The following is a 15,335-nucleotide window of genomic DNA, read 5'->3' as shown; positions in this document are numbered from 1 at the left end:
TATGGTAAAAACTTAAATATTGATCTGTTGATATTTAGCTCAATAGACAGCATTTGTGGCATTATATTGAGCACCACAAAACATTTTTTTTACTCGTCCCTCCTTTTCTTAAAAAAAAAAAAAGGCAAACATCTTGGTTCCTGTGAGGCACTTAAAATAGAAGTGAATGAGGGCCAATTTTTGAACATAGAAATACTCACTTTTTCAAAAGTATACGCACAAGACATAAACAATCCATGTAAACATGACTTTAGTGTGATAAAATCACTTACTAACCTTTTCATTACCATGATGATGTAATGTCAACAAACCTTAAAATGACTGTAAAAATTACAATTTAAACAACTTTACAGCTCAAATAATACACAAGTTTTAACCGAAGAATTAAAGAAAGTGCTTTTATAAAATTATAGCTTCACATTTCTGTGTTTAAACCCTCCAAAAATTGGCTACATTCACTTTCATTGTCCCCATTCACTTCCATTGTAAGTGCCTCACTGTGGGATCATTCCTATGTTCCCAGGGTCCTATGCTCCCCAGATTTATAGGGTCCTGTGTTCCCAGGGTCCAATGTTCCCCAGATTTGTATGGCACATAATGAACACATGACAAAGGGTCCTATGCTCCCCAGATTTATTATTTATGAAATATAAGGGGGCCTGGGTAGCTCAGCGAGTAAAGACACTGACTACCACCCCTGGAGTCACAAGTTCAAATCCAGGGTGTGCTGAGTGACTCCAGCCAGGTCTCCAAAGCAACAAAATTGGCCAGGTTGCTAGGGAGCGTAGAGTCACATGGGGTAACCTCCTCGTGGTCGCTATAATGTGGCTCGCTCTGGGTGGGGTGCTTGGTGAGTTGTGTGTGGATGCCACTGAGAATAGCATGAAGCCTCCACACGCTCTATGTCTCCGCTGTAACGCACTCAACAAGCCACATGATAAGATGGGTGGATTGACTGTTTCAGACGCAGAGGCAACTGAGATTCATCCTCCGCCACCCGGATTGAGGCCAGTCACTACACCACTGTGAGGACTTAGAGCGCATTGGGAATTGGGCATTCCAAATTGGGGAGAAAAGGGGAGAACATTTTTTTTATGAAATATATATTATATGGATAATATTTATAAAATATTTTAACTTGAAATGGGTCAAATTTTACCCGAACACAATAGGAGGGTTAATGTGTGTTAACAGAATATTGAAATGGGAAACTTATTCTTTTTAAAAAAAAGGAGGGACAGTCGAAATTAATTTCTGTGTTAATCAACATTATGCCACAAATGCTGTCGATTGAGCTAAACTTGTGTTGTACCCGGAACATTACTTTAAGCAACAGATGCTCAATAACACACAATAAGAAAATTTGCACAGGTGCCATTCTTTATTAATAAACTGCGAGATGACTATCAATTAAGTGTGCTTTTTAATCTACAAGACATCTGCAATCATACACTAACCATATCAGACCACGCTGGAGGGCCGTGTTGTCAAGTCTTCTTGGCTAACAATGGTGAGATTCTATTTGAACATTCTATTAAATATTATGTTTTCATAAAATAAAATAAAATTATATACGACAGCGCATGTGGACAATTTCATATAGAAAGTTTACTAGTTTATTTTTTTTATTATTTTTTTTGCGCAGAGAACAATTTACTGTGAAACATTTGGCAACCACCCACCCCACGTCCCTTCCTCCAGCCCACTTTCCGCGCGCCATCTTGTACCCGCAACTTAATGCAACAGAGAGCCTCGCGCGCATCTTGAAACATTTTGAAAAATAACGGTTGAACAGTCCGAATTCTGCTTCGAATGAATTAACAGACGTCATTTGACCACTTCGCACCTCGTCGGACGCGTTTCTCGTGAGGTGAATCGGTCGTTTCTTTTTCGTTTAGTTCTTTTTAATGGCGTTGTGAGGGAACGGCCATGGCGGTTAGTCAACAGCAACAGCAGGCCGTGAGCAAACCGGCCGGCGGGAAACACGGCAACGTTTTGCCCTTATGGGGCAACGAGAAAACCATGAACTTGAACCCGATGATCTTGACCAACGTGCTTTCGTCGCCGTACTTCAAGGTCCAGCTGTATGAGCTCAAGACGTACCACGAGGTGGTGGACGAGATTTACTTCAAGGTGCCGAAATGAGACCGGGCCGATCGATGCGCGTGAAGCCCGCGGTTTTCTTGTTTTTCTTCAACTGATCGTTGGTTTTTATTTTTCTTGATAGGTTTGACTATTTCAAAATAATTTTGTGTGCTTGAAATTATTATTTCACGAGAACTGATGTGGATAGTGTTAGGCCTGAAGGCTAATAGTGCTAACTTGAGGATATTCTTTAGCTTCTTTTCCTATTTAAGTATTTACTGTCCGTTACGAAAATATACCATAGTAACCGTAGTTAACGCCGAAACACCGTAGTTACCACAGTTATCGTTACTAAAATGGAACTCGGGCACTTTTTTGTTACATTTAGCAGATGCTTTTATCCACAGGTACTTAGGACTGAGGACACACCACTTGGCACACATCAGAACTGAATTTCACTTGTAAAACGGATGGGTGCAAATGCATAAATGTGTATATAAAAAAACGAGATTTAAAAAAAATTGGAATGGGAAGTGACTTGTAGTTGGGAAGTAGTTCGATAAGGACAAATCTATCCACCACTGTCAAAAAATAACAAAAAATAACTTGCACTGTTTGAAGGAGACCACATATCTATATACATATATAATATTCGTATTAGCAATAATTATAGTGACTATGATGTTTATGTGGACACTGATTATTATAGTGAAATATTGTTTAGTTAGTCTGATGTGTTTGTTTTTAATTCTGAAAAGGTTGTGATAAGGAATGAGTAGCAGTCATTTGTTGTATGATGAAACACAATCTTAATTTGTCTTTAATGGTTCTATTTCACTTCTAATCCATCATTTAATCCCAGTCTGTGATCTCTGCTCTGTGTACCCAGGTCAACCATGTGGAGCCATGGGAAAAAGGCAGCCGAAAGACTGCAGGCCAGACGGGAATGTGCGGAGGGGTAAGTAGAAGTACGTGCCTCCAGACCCCCTCACCTTCATCCTCCCGTCCTCTTCATCACTTTTATAAAAACAAGGGAGAACTTTGCGCAGGGAACACATCAATGTAACTCTGAAGCCTCATGGTGTGTGTTTTGCAGGTGAGAGGAGTCGGAACGGGTGGGATTGTGTCAACGGCGTTCTGCTTGCTGTATAAACTATTCACACTGAAACTGACCCGCAAACAAGTGATGGGTCTCATCACTCACACAGATTCGCCCTATATCAGGGCACTGGGCTTTATGTACATCAGGTACGACTCAGAACCACCTATTTACATTTATTTAAGTAGATGCTCTTATACACACTGACCCCGTTTACATGCACTTAAGAAAATGGTTTGTTCCAGGGTTTTTGCTGAAAGTAGCGTTCTGAATCGGCATGTAAACAAGACAGCCATTTAAGGGATTGCGGGAAAGCGGTTTAACACACCTAGGTTCCTCCCAAAGAACGTTGCTTATGTGGTAGTGTAAACGCATAAGCAGCATTTTTACAGATTTTTGAAAACTGCGCATTTGCGTGGAAAAGTTTGGATAACTAACGTCATATAAAGGAGCCACATCAACAAGTCAACACAGCGGAAAGAGTTCAACATTTCTGGGAGTACAGTGGGAAAAGAGAAAAGCACATACACAATAAACTATACCCATTTAAACACACCAATTAAAAATATCCACTACTGCCTCTCAAGACAGTAAATGCGATCATAATCGATCATGCGATCAGTTTTTCGAAAGAGGGATTGCAGCACAATTCCACTGCAGGTCACATTCGAAAGTTAAGTAAATAAACACGTCAACAACTCGTGAAAATCTGGAAATAAAGCATACCAAAAAGAATAAAATAGCAAAGTCTTCCCTGGATGTCATGTTTTTTTTTATTTACACAAGTGTCGTGGGGAAATTGTTGCTTTGGAGAAAGCTGCATGTATACACGAGTAAAAGAGAGCATAGTGCATGTAAATGCGTACACCGATTTAAGTCTTGAGCAGCTTTATCGCATTAAACATCTTTCTGGTGTCAATGTAAATTAGCTCACTGAGATAAAATCGAGAAGAAAAAAACTAGCAGTTTTATCACAAAGCAGCCAACAATATTAGTAGCGCAGCAGTACCACATTTTGAGAGTAAACCAGAATAGGAAAATAGTTAAGTGCTCATGGAATAGGTGTGACTTCAGATGTTTTTTGAAAGTTTTGCAGGTCTCTGCTGTGTATGCTACACCTGTATAACATGAGCTGGTTCTTGTTTCACAAAAAGAGGTTTATTTTGGAAATCAGTTCATTTTCTTGCCTCTTAACATTCCCATGGAAGATTGTACATCTGAATTTATTTTAGTCAAATTCACCATGGTTTTTGCCAGGGCTGAGAGTGACTGGAATTGATTATAAACCTATACAGTGGAAGTACACAGAATGCTAAAATGTTGCGAATGTAAATTGATACCCATATGGGTTATCTAGACATCCAAAAACACATTCTGTGTGTCTCTATTCTGCCTGTTGTTTGAAATGAAATATAATGTCTCGTTGATTAACTACTTGACACTGTGACCTAAAACTTCTATGTTTATGATGCAACGTAACCAAAGTGAGGCGCTCAATGTGTCCGACTGATGCATGTGTACATTGAGACGTCCTTAGACAAGCCCTAATAAAAAAATCAGCCTTGGACAGATTGATAAATTCAGTTGCAAAATGGATTGTTGTGGACTGTAGGCCAATGATAGGCTCATGTTCATTAATATAGAAATAAACAATATAATGCCCTCTAAAGCCAACTTTTGTGTTGTCGTATCAATGCTTGTCTGCCACAATAATGCGTTTTAAAGATTGGAATTATCTATAATTATTTTAATAAGTATATATATAAAAAATAAAATAAAAAAATAAATCATTTTATTTTGAATTGTTTTTGTGCCGTTTTCTCAGCAAATAGTAATACTGTATATGCGATAGATTAATCTGCATATCACGTAATTAATTTGATTAAACATTTTTGATTGACAGGCCTAATTAATTTATTTATCATGAGATACATGTTTTTATGTATTGTAGGTATACACAGCCACCTCCTGATCTGATTGACTGGTATGATGAGTTCCTTGACGACGAGGAGGTATGTCTACACGGGTAATGCCTTCATCTCTCTTTTATATTTCTAATGTACATGACCTAAACCAGAACGCTTTGTGATGCACATTACTGTCCTTCAACCTTTGACCTCATTTGGCTTAATGTTCCCCTTGAGATACATGCAGTTACAACTGCTGTATTTGTGGTGGCAAGTTGACACAGGACTGGGTATGCCATGTCAAATCATTTCACTTTTATTGTCACACAACCATATGCACAAGTGCAACAGTGGGTGAAAATCTTGGGTGCAGTTCCGAGCAACATAGCAGTCATGACAGTGATGAGACATATACCAATGTCATATTAGATACGGTTTTGTAACACAATACGTCATTCAGAGGAAATGGTCTTTTGAGCTACTGGGGGTATGTGTGAAGTTCATTAGTAACCATTTATTTCACCATGTTAAAAACTAATTGAGAGAAAATCTCTTTTACAAGAGTGACCAGGTCAAAAGCATCCTTAAAGCATTCTTTATGGTTTCTTTGCAGTTAAATGTGAATCCAGCGATCGTATGCAAGATTCTCTTAGCTCAGAGTTGCAGTCTTTACATCGCAGTATGCCTCAGTTATTTAGAGAGATTTTTATTAGGGCTGTCAAGCGATCTAAATCAAATTAATTACTTGATTTGCCTATTAATTTATCAAAGTCAAATGGTATGTACTAGTGATGCACCAAAATAAAAATTCTTGGCCGAAACCAAAATATTTTTTAATTAGACTTTGTTTCAAATAATTAAACATTCTACATGTTAATATTAGTAATGCATCAAAACCAGTTTTTCTAAAACTAAACATTTCATTATAGACAACAGAATTACATTCAACAATGTGCAGCCTATTAAGAAAACCTTTATTGTTAACTACTCTACTGGATAATGCAGCAGCAAAATTAACAGTAATTCCAGTGAAAATCTTCAGTGAACATGAAGTTCCAGTTCTATTGGCACATTTCTTTCACACACTGGAATGTGGAATGCAGTGTTCGAACAAAGTCTTGAAAGTTTGGAAAATGCTTGATTTTCACAGTTAGGTTTTCAAATTTTTAATATGTTCCTTGTAAATGCTTGATTTTTCCTTAGATTGTTGACCGTTATAAAAGATCTAAAATGATTAAGAATTTGAAATATATATTATGCAGTCGTTGTGTTTGTGATGTTTCATCAGCGAGGGAGCGCACACACCGCTCCGCTACTTTCTCTTTTGCTTTGTCGCGTGCACATGGAAGTACTGGACATCTCTCCACTGTGGTAGATTGGTAAGAAATTATACCTGCATCTCCTGCTTCTATAAACATGCTGGAGTACCGTTTCAATGACAGCTGGCTGGAAGAGGAGAAATAAAATATTTCTATGCGGAGAAGCGATCAACAACAAGGAAATCATACGTCATCTAAGTGTGCAAAAAAGAAAGAAAAAAAAACATTAATGGATGTTTGCACTTATCAACAGTAAGCCAAAGATTTCGATAAAATATTATTTTACTTTGGAATATTTTACAATCAATATGTAATATCGCATTAATACTTATAAAGTTGGGCAGAAAGTCAATGTATGTGATAAATGTGTTAAATGTTGGGAAATCACGATGACTGTGATTTATTAAACCCCCCAAAAGGCTGCAATTTCATTAAATAAATGTACTTATTGTCTGGATTAACATGGTCCAAGCATGGCCACTGTGTTTTCAACTGTCTGAGTGCCTAACAAACAGCGAGCGGCCCACACAAACTCCCATCTCGTGAATTTTCTTAGTGTGGTTTGGTATTAGTGTGCGATGCGTTTTACTGCTGATTTGCGCTGAGAATGCGAAGTGCTACGAAATCATTTATTTTCACAATTCAAAACATTCTTGTAATTACGTGACACTGGGTCACAGAAGAGGAGGTGGTAGCATTTGTAAATGAGGAGCATGTTTAAATAATAATAATAAAAAAACTGTGCAAGACATACAAATATTATCAGTTTACCATTAAAAAAAGGCTTTAGGGTTTAATATGACCAATGCCGTGTGAATTTAATGAAATTGACAGAAATATTACTGTTAAAATTAACATTAAATAGTAATCATTTAATAATACATTACAATAATATTACAGTATGCTTTTGAAATGGACGTCCCTGCATGACGCTTGGCTTTACATTTAATAATTTAGTATAATTTGTAGGTAAATGTTTGTTCATCGACTATCAAATCAAAATCAAATCACTTTTATTGTCACACAACCATATACACAATTGCAATAGCGTTTGAAATTCTTGCCTGCAGTTCCGAGCAACATAGCAGTCGTGACAGTGATGAGACATATACCAATTTACAATAAACATCAGATTAAGACAACACAATTTAAAATCTAATATACACATAATTACACACAACACAATATACAATAATAACATACAATGTACAGTATACAATACACACAATATAGAATACACATTATACAATAGAAAAGTGTATATATAAAATGTACAATAAGTTGTATTGTACTGTATTGACATTCAGGCTGTTGGTTGATAGTAAGTTGCCAGTGTGTTAAGAGAGAATATAATAATATAATTTATGACAGTCCGGTGTGAGATATAAGAGTAATAAAGTGCAGTGCTGATGTATTTTGATCGTGGGAGATCAAGAGATCAAAAGTCTGATTGCTTGGGGGAAGAAGCTGTCATGGAGTCGGATGGTGCGGGTGCTGATGCTGCTATACCGCCTGCCTGACGGTAGCAGTGAGAACAGCCCATAGCTCGGGTGGCTGGAGTCTCTGATCCTCCGAGCTTTTTTCACACACCACCTGGTATATATGTCCTGGAGGGAGGGAAGCTCACCTCCGATGATGTGTCTGGCAGTTCAAACCACCCTTTGCAGGCCTTTGCGGTTGTGGGAGGTGCTATTGCCGTACCAGGCGGAGATGCAGCCAGTCAGTATGCTCTCTACAGTGCTGGTGTAGAACCATGTGAGGATGTGGCGGTTCATTCCAAACTTCCTCAGCCGTCTCAGGAAGAAGAGGCGCTGATGAGCCGCCTTCACAACGGCTTCAGTGTGGATGGACCATGTGAGTTCCTCAGTGATGTGGACACCCAGGAATTTGAAGCTGCTGACTCTCTCCACTGGTGCTCCATTGATGGTGATGGGACTGTGTTCTCCTTCTCTTCTCCTGAAGTCCACCACAAGCTCCTTTGTCTTACTGACGTTGAGGGAGAGGTTGTGCTCCTGACACCAGTGTGTCAGAGTGTGCACCTCCTCTCTGTAGGCTGTTTCATCATTGTCAGTGATCAGACCTACCACCGTCGTATCATCAGCAAACTTAATGATGGCATTGGAGCTGTGTGTTGCTACACAGTCATGTGTGTACAGGGATTACAGGAGTGGGCTGAGAACACAGCCCTGCGGGGCTCCAGTGTTGAGGGTCAGTGATGAGGAGATGTTGCTGCCCATTCTAACCACCTGGCGTCTGCTTGACAGGAAGTCCAGGATCCAGCTGCACAACGAGCTGTTAAAGCCCAGAGCCCGGAGTTTCTCATCAAGTTTGAAGGGCACTATGGTGTTGAATGCTGAGCTGTTGTCTACAAACAACATTCTCACATAAGTGTTCTTTTTTTCCAGGTGGGAGAGAGCAGTGTGTATTGTAGATGCAATGGCATCATCAGTGGAGCGGTTGTTGTGGTAAGCAAACTGCAATGGGTCCAGTGATGGAGGCAGCACAGAGCAGATGTAATCTCTGATTAGTCTCTCAAAGCATTTACTGATGATGGGGGTCAGAGCAACAGGATGCCAGTCATTTAAGCAAGTGATTTTGGATTGCTTTGGAACAGGCACAATTGTGGACGTTTTAAAGCATGTGGGGATTACAGACAAAGAGAGGGAAAGGTTGACAATGTCCGTTAAAAACGCCAGCCAGTTGGTTCGTGCAAGCTCTGATGCGGCCCGGAATGCCGTCTGGACCCGCGGCTTTGCGGATATTCACCCATCGGAAGGATCGGGTTACATCCGCTACAGAGACGGAGAGTGAACTAACCTCTATAGCTTCAGCCGCGAGAGCTCTCTCCGCGAGGGCGGTGTTATTTCCCTCAAAACGAGCATATTGTATTATACTATGTATTGATATGTTGATATATTTACCAATTTTAATATGATTAACACAAATTTATATTTACAATGAATAATGACAACATGCCTTGATTGTGAACTTGCAGAATAGTTGGATAAGCAGTATATATGTTCTAAGGCCTTGTTGAATGTGTGCCCCAGCCTGGCTGTACATTTATCACTAAGCCTACATATTTTAGCTGTCAGAACAGCTGAAATCACTCATAATATTCATAATAACAATGTGTCTTTGTCTAACTCGACGTGATACAAGCAGAATCTCAAAAATTAAAAACTGACATTGACACCCTGGTAACTGTAGCAAAACTTTAATGAATTGTCGCACTATCAAACAGAGCATCTTTGCACAACTGCATGGATGAAGTGCATCAAAGATGCAGTATTCTGCTTCTAGCAAAGAATGTTTAACTGAGGTGCGCTGGCTGTAGCATGGCGGAGGGCTTGTGGGTTTCTTTTCCTTGGATCTAAAAAATTCATGGAAATTCTACATAACCACGCACTACAAAAAGCCTGTTAAAACTGCATACGTTGTATGTTTGCGCTTTATATGTAATGAGATAATTTATGGGAGGCAATATGCTTTTCAAAATATCAGTGTATTTTAATCATATTATTATTTTTATCCATCATTATACTTATGCATTATGTTTTGCATTTCTCGTGATCATGGATGATGTCGTTCTATCTACTGATTTCATCTGTGTTTGTTTGATATGTAAAGAGTTATTCAGCCATTTTTATCACTAGCACTTTTTCATTCACTCTTGGAGGAAGAAAAACAATTCCACACACGTAATGGCAGGTGTGGGGGCGTTTGCTCTGCAAAGATGGTAGCCAATCATAACAGTAGGCATCTCCTAAAGCAGAAGTACGCAGAAAGGGTTTCAGACAGTGGGCCAAAGACACGGTAGAAAAATGTCATGTAAAATTTCATTATGATTTACCAACATAAGTGAACCTCAAGGAAGAAAAAAAAAATGCATGACATGACCCCTTTAAAAGAGACATTGTTCAACGATAAATGGGTTGTGTGGATCACACATTACACGGACCGAGTCAAATTAAACTTGCTCTCAACATGCAGTGAAAGGATCTTGGTGCTAAACCTCTTCGTCACTACACCACTCAATCACTGGTAAGTGAAATCTGAAAGTTTACTTGCCAGTGGCTATAATTGTAATTAGTTTGCATATCTTGAAATTTTACACTCATTGTAGGGGGTTGCCCATAGAGTAAAAGATCGATCTTGGGATTAAAAATAAATAAAGATCGCAATGCATTGGAACATTTTTACCCAGTCCTAATTAATATCAGATGTCTGTGGCTTTTCTTTTTAATGCTCATGCACACCCACTTTCACTTGGAAAAAAGTTGGTAATATATCCTTTTTAAAAATGGTACACAAAAACATCTCATTTGTATTGAGCAGAAATTGCTGCCAGGCCTGGTGTGTCACTGGCTGGATTGGATATAGGGTGGCTCCACTCTCTTGGCTGACGTCCGTGAGTGCTGTTAGACAAGCTCACCCACCCACTCCACCCCTTCACACCCACCGGTACAGCATATATGTCAGCTGACCTTTGACCTCCTTAGCATCATGTCTATTTTCAGTCAGTGCATAGTAAGATAAATTGTGAAAGCTAATTGTTTGAAGCTTAGTCAAGCAGTGGTAGGGCCTATTAATTATTTTAATTACTATAAAGTTTACCATATTACTTTGCTAAGAAAAGGTGAAGGGTTCTGCAGCTAGTCCCTGTTGTCACTTTTCCAACCTGTCCCACTTATTTTAAAAGTGCAGTAAATAATTTTCCACGTTTACCTCTTATTAAATGAATAGCACTTTTGACATATGTTTAAAATGATGTACACTTGCATCTGATCAAGGCTCTGGTTGTATCTGGTCTAGAAAAAGCTGTTTTATTATATGGAAAGTTTGTTTTTTGTGAGTTAAAGATGGATCGAAGTGAACAAAGGAGAGCGAGTGTAGTCTTGGCCTATTATACGCTGGAACAAAATATGTTTTTGATTAGTCTTTTTTGGCTTGTTTTCCAAAATGATATCTAAAACTCATTTAAAACAATGTACATTTACTTTAGGGGCTTACTGCAGAAGAAAAAAGTGTTATCGGAGAATGTTGAATACAATATTTAATCAGGGCTCGACATTAAGGGGCAAGTAAAAGACAGTTTTACTTGACCAACCGCACATGCAGAATGATTAAAACATCAGTAAAGAAAAAATAAATGGCTATATTTGTGATGTGTGTGTGTGTGTGTGTGTGTATTCTGAACATGCACATGTGTTCCGAAAATGCTCGTGTTAATGCGCACCTGAACGGTCAAATACATTTAAAAATTCCGCCAAAATGCCCGTCTTGGTGAGGTATTCATGTAAACACAGAGTGATGTCTAAAGTGAACAAACAGTGGAGAAAAAAAGCGGATTTGTATTTAAATGTCTGACTTGTAAGTATAAATGTAAGCTAATAGACATGCTGCCGTCTAGTGTAGTCTGTCATTATAATAATCAAACAACCATAATAAGAAAACGAGACGACACTCGCTGCTCTTGACTGGGTGACTTCAGTAGCTTTAAAAAGTATTAATGTATTGTAATCTTACAGTGAAGACCAGTAGTAGTTTTATGTAGCATTTCATTCTGAATATTTACTTAAATTTGATGCTATTACTGCTACTGCTGTTAAAAACTTTTAAAGCTGTTAAAAAAGCGCTGAATTTTCTTAATTTGTATTTTTCGTTCTATTATTTTTAATCTATTTCTATTCATTGCTGTTTTTATTATTTTATTATTGACCGTTTACTAGTCTTGAATAATTACTTAAGAGCTTGAAACCATTCTTCCATAACTAACATGTTAGTATTATTATTTGTTGTTGTTTTGAAGCTGGTATTGAGAATCGTCAAATTTCACTACCGATTACTGAAATTTTGGTATATGTGATAATGTATAGCCTATATTGTACATGGTAGATTTTGCTGCAATAACATGATGAAAAAGTAGGTTTCATCGCATAGAAGTGTGAGGACCCCTGCTGTAAATGATGGCAATGGAGGCTTTCCTTTATTTGACTACCATAAGTAACAGTAATAAAATAATTATCATATGACAATAGCCTCCTTACCAAGTGCAGTTTACATTTCAAGTTAAAAAGTTTTTGTTAAAAATTCAATAAGTGCATGATGTTTCCAAAGTCAATGAGTAATCCTGTTAAATAATCGTGATCTCAGTATTGACCAAAATAATCGTGATTATGATTTTTGCCATAATCGAGCAGCCCTAAAATAGGTGTCAGTGTAAAGTCCAAAAACCACTGTCATATTGGCAAGCAAAGCAATCCTTTCTTACTGCACCTTTTATTAAATATTAAGTCAGGTGAGAGCAGAGGTGGGGACTCCGTATTTGGTCATCACAAAGCATTTTTTTCAGGACAGTTTATAATGTAATTCTTAATGAAATGTACTTTAGGGCACTGGCCATCAAAAGTAGCATGAGTGTGTTTGGTAAGTGTGTATGTTTGTCTGTAAATGTGTTGTAATTATTTTCCTGCAACTTTTCTGTAATCAGGAGTTGGACGTGAAGGCAGGAGGAGGGTGTATGATGACGATCGGCGAGATGCTCCGCTCCTTCCTGACCAAACTGGAATGGTTCTCAACACTGTTCCCACGTATACCTGTTCCTGTGCAGAAGGCAATCGATCAACACATGAAGAGCCGACCACGTAAACCTCCGCCAGGAGATGAGCAGGACGAGGAGGCGGTGGCGGCCGATTCTGGAAGGCATACAGATAGGCACTGTTCCAGGTACATTTGCTAGTTGTGTGTGGGTGTGATAAAATTGTCAAATTAGACTAACAGTTGTTAGAGCCTTTGGATAATGTGTGTGGTCTGTATTATGGTTGCAAGATTTGTTGAGTAGCCTATATTGTTATCAGCAAATATTATTTATTTATTAGTTCCCACTTGTATAATTACAGTGACTTATTTTTTTCTCATTCTAACAGTATACATTTTTTGTATATACAGAGATTTCAAAATGGAATATACAGTACATTGAAATGTTATAATGCATAAATTCACTCGTAGCATATGAAACTGTTGTTTATTATTAACATATTGATTACCTTGTTTTCGACTAGAATTTCAAATTTTTTTTTATATAAAAAAAAAAAAAAGTTTTAATCAATTGTTGTGTGTTCAGTAGGTCTGTAACATATATTTGATCTGTTGTTTTATGTGTTTTATTGTGTGTGTTGTCTAGGACCCCTAGGAAAAGTCAGAGCCCCAGGAGATCCCAAAACCGATCACGAAGTCGCAGCCACCACAGAGAAAGACGTGGCGCCAGCTTTGACCGAGAATTGGAAAAAGAACGAGACCGGCAGCGCAAAGAAAGGGAGGGGAAGGACCGGGATAGGGAGAGAGACAGGGATAGGGAGAGAGACCGGGAGAGAAGACGTTCCAGAACACCAGACCGAACTGCAGAACGCAGACGAAGTCGAAGCAGGGAAAGACGCCGGAGTCACAGTGCAAGCCGGGAGAGACGCAATGAGAGGAAAGACAGAGAGAAAGAGAGGGAGGCAGAGAGTGAGCGCAGTCGCAGAAAAGACAGAGAACACCATAAAGACAGAGGTGAGCGTGACAGAGAAAGGGAGCGGTCGAAAGACAAGAGGAGTAAAGGAGAGGGAGATGAGAGGAGGCACAAGGAGGAGAAAGAGGAACGAAAGCACCGGGAGGAGAAGAGAAGTAAACGCTCCAGGAGCAAAAGCAGAGAGAGAAAGCACCGTGTCGAGCGACCTAGCAAGAAACGCTCTCGTTCTGGCAGCCGTAGCAGACAGGAAGCAGGGGAAGAGAGGAACAAGAAGCGGGAACACAGCCATAGTAAGGAACGGCCACACAAGCGCAGTCGCAGCAAAGAACGCTCACATGGTCGCGAACATGTTAAAACAGAGCACCATCGGAGCCACAGTCCTGAACCAGAAGAAAGAGCAAACAGTGTTCGAGCAGAGTCCCCATGATCCCAGCCTTTTTCTCCTCTCTCTCGAATTCCCTCTTCATGCCAGTCCCTATGTCTATATCTTTGTCCACTTGAGCACCACTTGTGTTGAAGTAAACTAATGGAAATGCCTACACATATTTGCCCCCACACTGTTATCCGCCACTTTTGTAGATATCAACATTTTCTTTTCTGTTGCCCTTTCAGATATTAGGACTGAAAATGACTTTTTAAAATCCTTTTATTTCCATTTTCCCCCCATTTGTTTTCAGGATTCTCTCAAATGGCTTTGTACATACAGCTCAGAGAATGTTTTAAATTTGAACAGAGCGACCATGGAGTTGAGTTTGTGGCACAGGCTGATGAAAGCTGTGCTGCTATTGTGCTGTTTAGTTCATCGCTCTGTTGCATCTCATTTTCTAATAAAATTGTTGTATGAAACAAAATTATGTCAGTTGTACGTTTTTGGTGTCATTAAGCAATTGCGTGAGCGTGACACTAGGGTTCCGGGTGTAAAAATCCTATTAATTTGCTCCATTGAAATTTATTTTTAACAATAATGTATAAACCTTTCAAGATAGACCTATTATAAGCTATTAATTTAAAAATGTTTGAAAATTGCAGTCAACTTAAAAAAAAAAAAAAAAGTCTTATGACTTTTTTACAGATTACAGAGTAGATTGTAAAATGTACTGTTGCTAATTAGATTATATCATTTGCAATAATTTAGTTTGAGTAGGACATCAAGTTTTCAATACCTTTTCCATAGAATCAAATGGTTATAAATAATATACTTTTCATACTATATACTAGTCTGTATATTATAGTCTGATTAATCTCAAAGCTGGTTGGTTTAGTTCAAGGCTTTGAACTCTATTTAAATATTTTCTAAAATCTTCATGGAGAAAATGAATGAGGGAACAATACTTCTGGAGCTAAGACTGTTGAAAAAATGGGTGGCCAGTCACTGTTGCACCTTTGTCAATTCATTGTTAATTTTTAGAACA

At 38.6% G+C, this 15,335-nt stretch overlaps 1 protein-coding gene across 1 annotated transcript; it reads left to right on the top strand.

Moving 5' to 3' along the window:
- The first annotated feature begins 1,559 nt into the window (after positions 1-1,559).
- LOC127441107 (pre-mRNA-splicing factor 38B-like) lies at positions 1,560-14,788 on the top strand. The gene is made up of 6 exons (XM_051698296.1): positions 1,560-2,133; positions 2,975-3,043; positions 3,182-3,333; positions 5,136-5,196; positions 12,904-13,139; positions 13,597-14,788. The coding sequence occupies exons 1-6, from the start codon at positions 1,930-1,932 to the stop codon at positions 14,348-14,350; spliced, it is 1,476 nt and encodes a 491-aa protein (XP_051554256.1). The 5' UTR covers positions 1,560-1,929; the 3' UTR covers positions 14,351-14,788.
- Positions 14,789-15,335: the final 547 nt, after the last annotated feature.

The sequence above is a fragment of the Myxocyprinus asiaticus genome, chromosome 5, assembly GCF_019703515.2.
Source record: "Myxocyprinus asiaticus isolate MX2 ecotype Aquarium Trade chromosome 5, UBuf_Myxa_2, whole genome shotgun sequence".
Lineage (NCBI taxonomy): Eukaryota > Metazoa > Chordata > Actinopteri > Cypriniformes > Catostomidae > Myxocyprinus > Myxocyprinus asiaticus.
The sequence above is the reverse complement of the archived record's forward strand: the minus strand, read 5'-3'. Positions and strand labels throughout refer to the sequence as shown.

Excerpts from the sequence above, each read along its gene's own strand:
- LOC127441107 (XM_051698296.1), top strand. The coding sequence starts at position 1,930 with ATGGCGGTTAGTCAACAGCAACAGCAGGCCGTGAGCAAACCGGCCGGC. Across the intron at positions 2,134-2,974 it reads TGGACGAGATTTACTTCAAG|GTCAACCATGTGGAGCCATG; the intron begins GTGCCGAAATGA and ends CTGTGTACCCAG. Across the intron at positions 13,140-13,596 it reads ACAGATAGGCACTGTTCCAG|GACCCCTAGGAAAAGTCAGA; the intron begins GTACATTTGCTA and ends TGTGTTGTCTAG.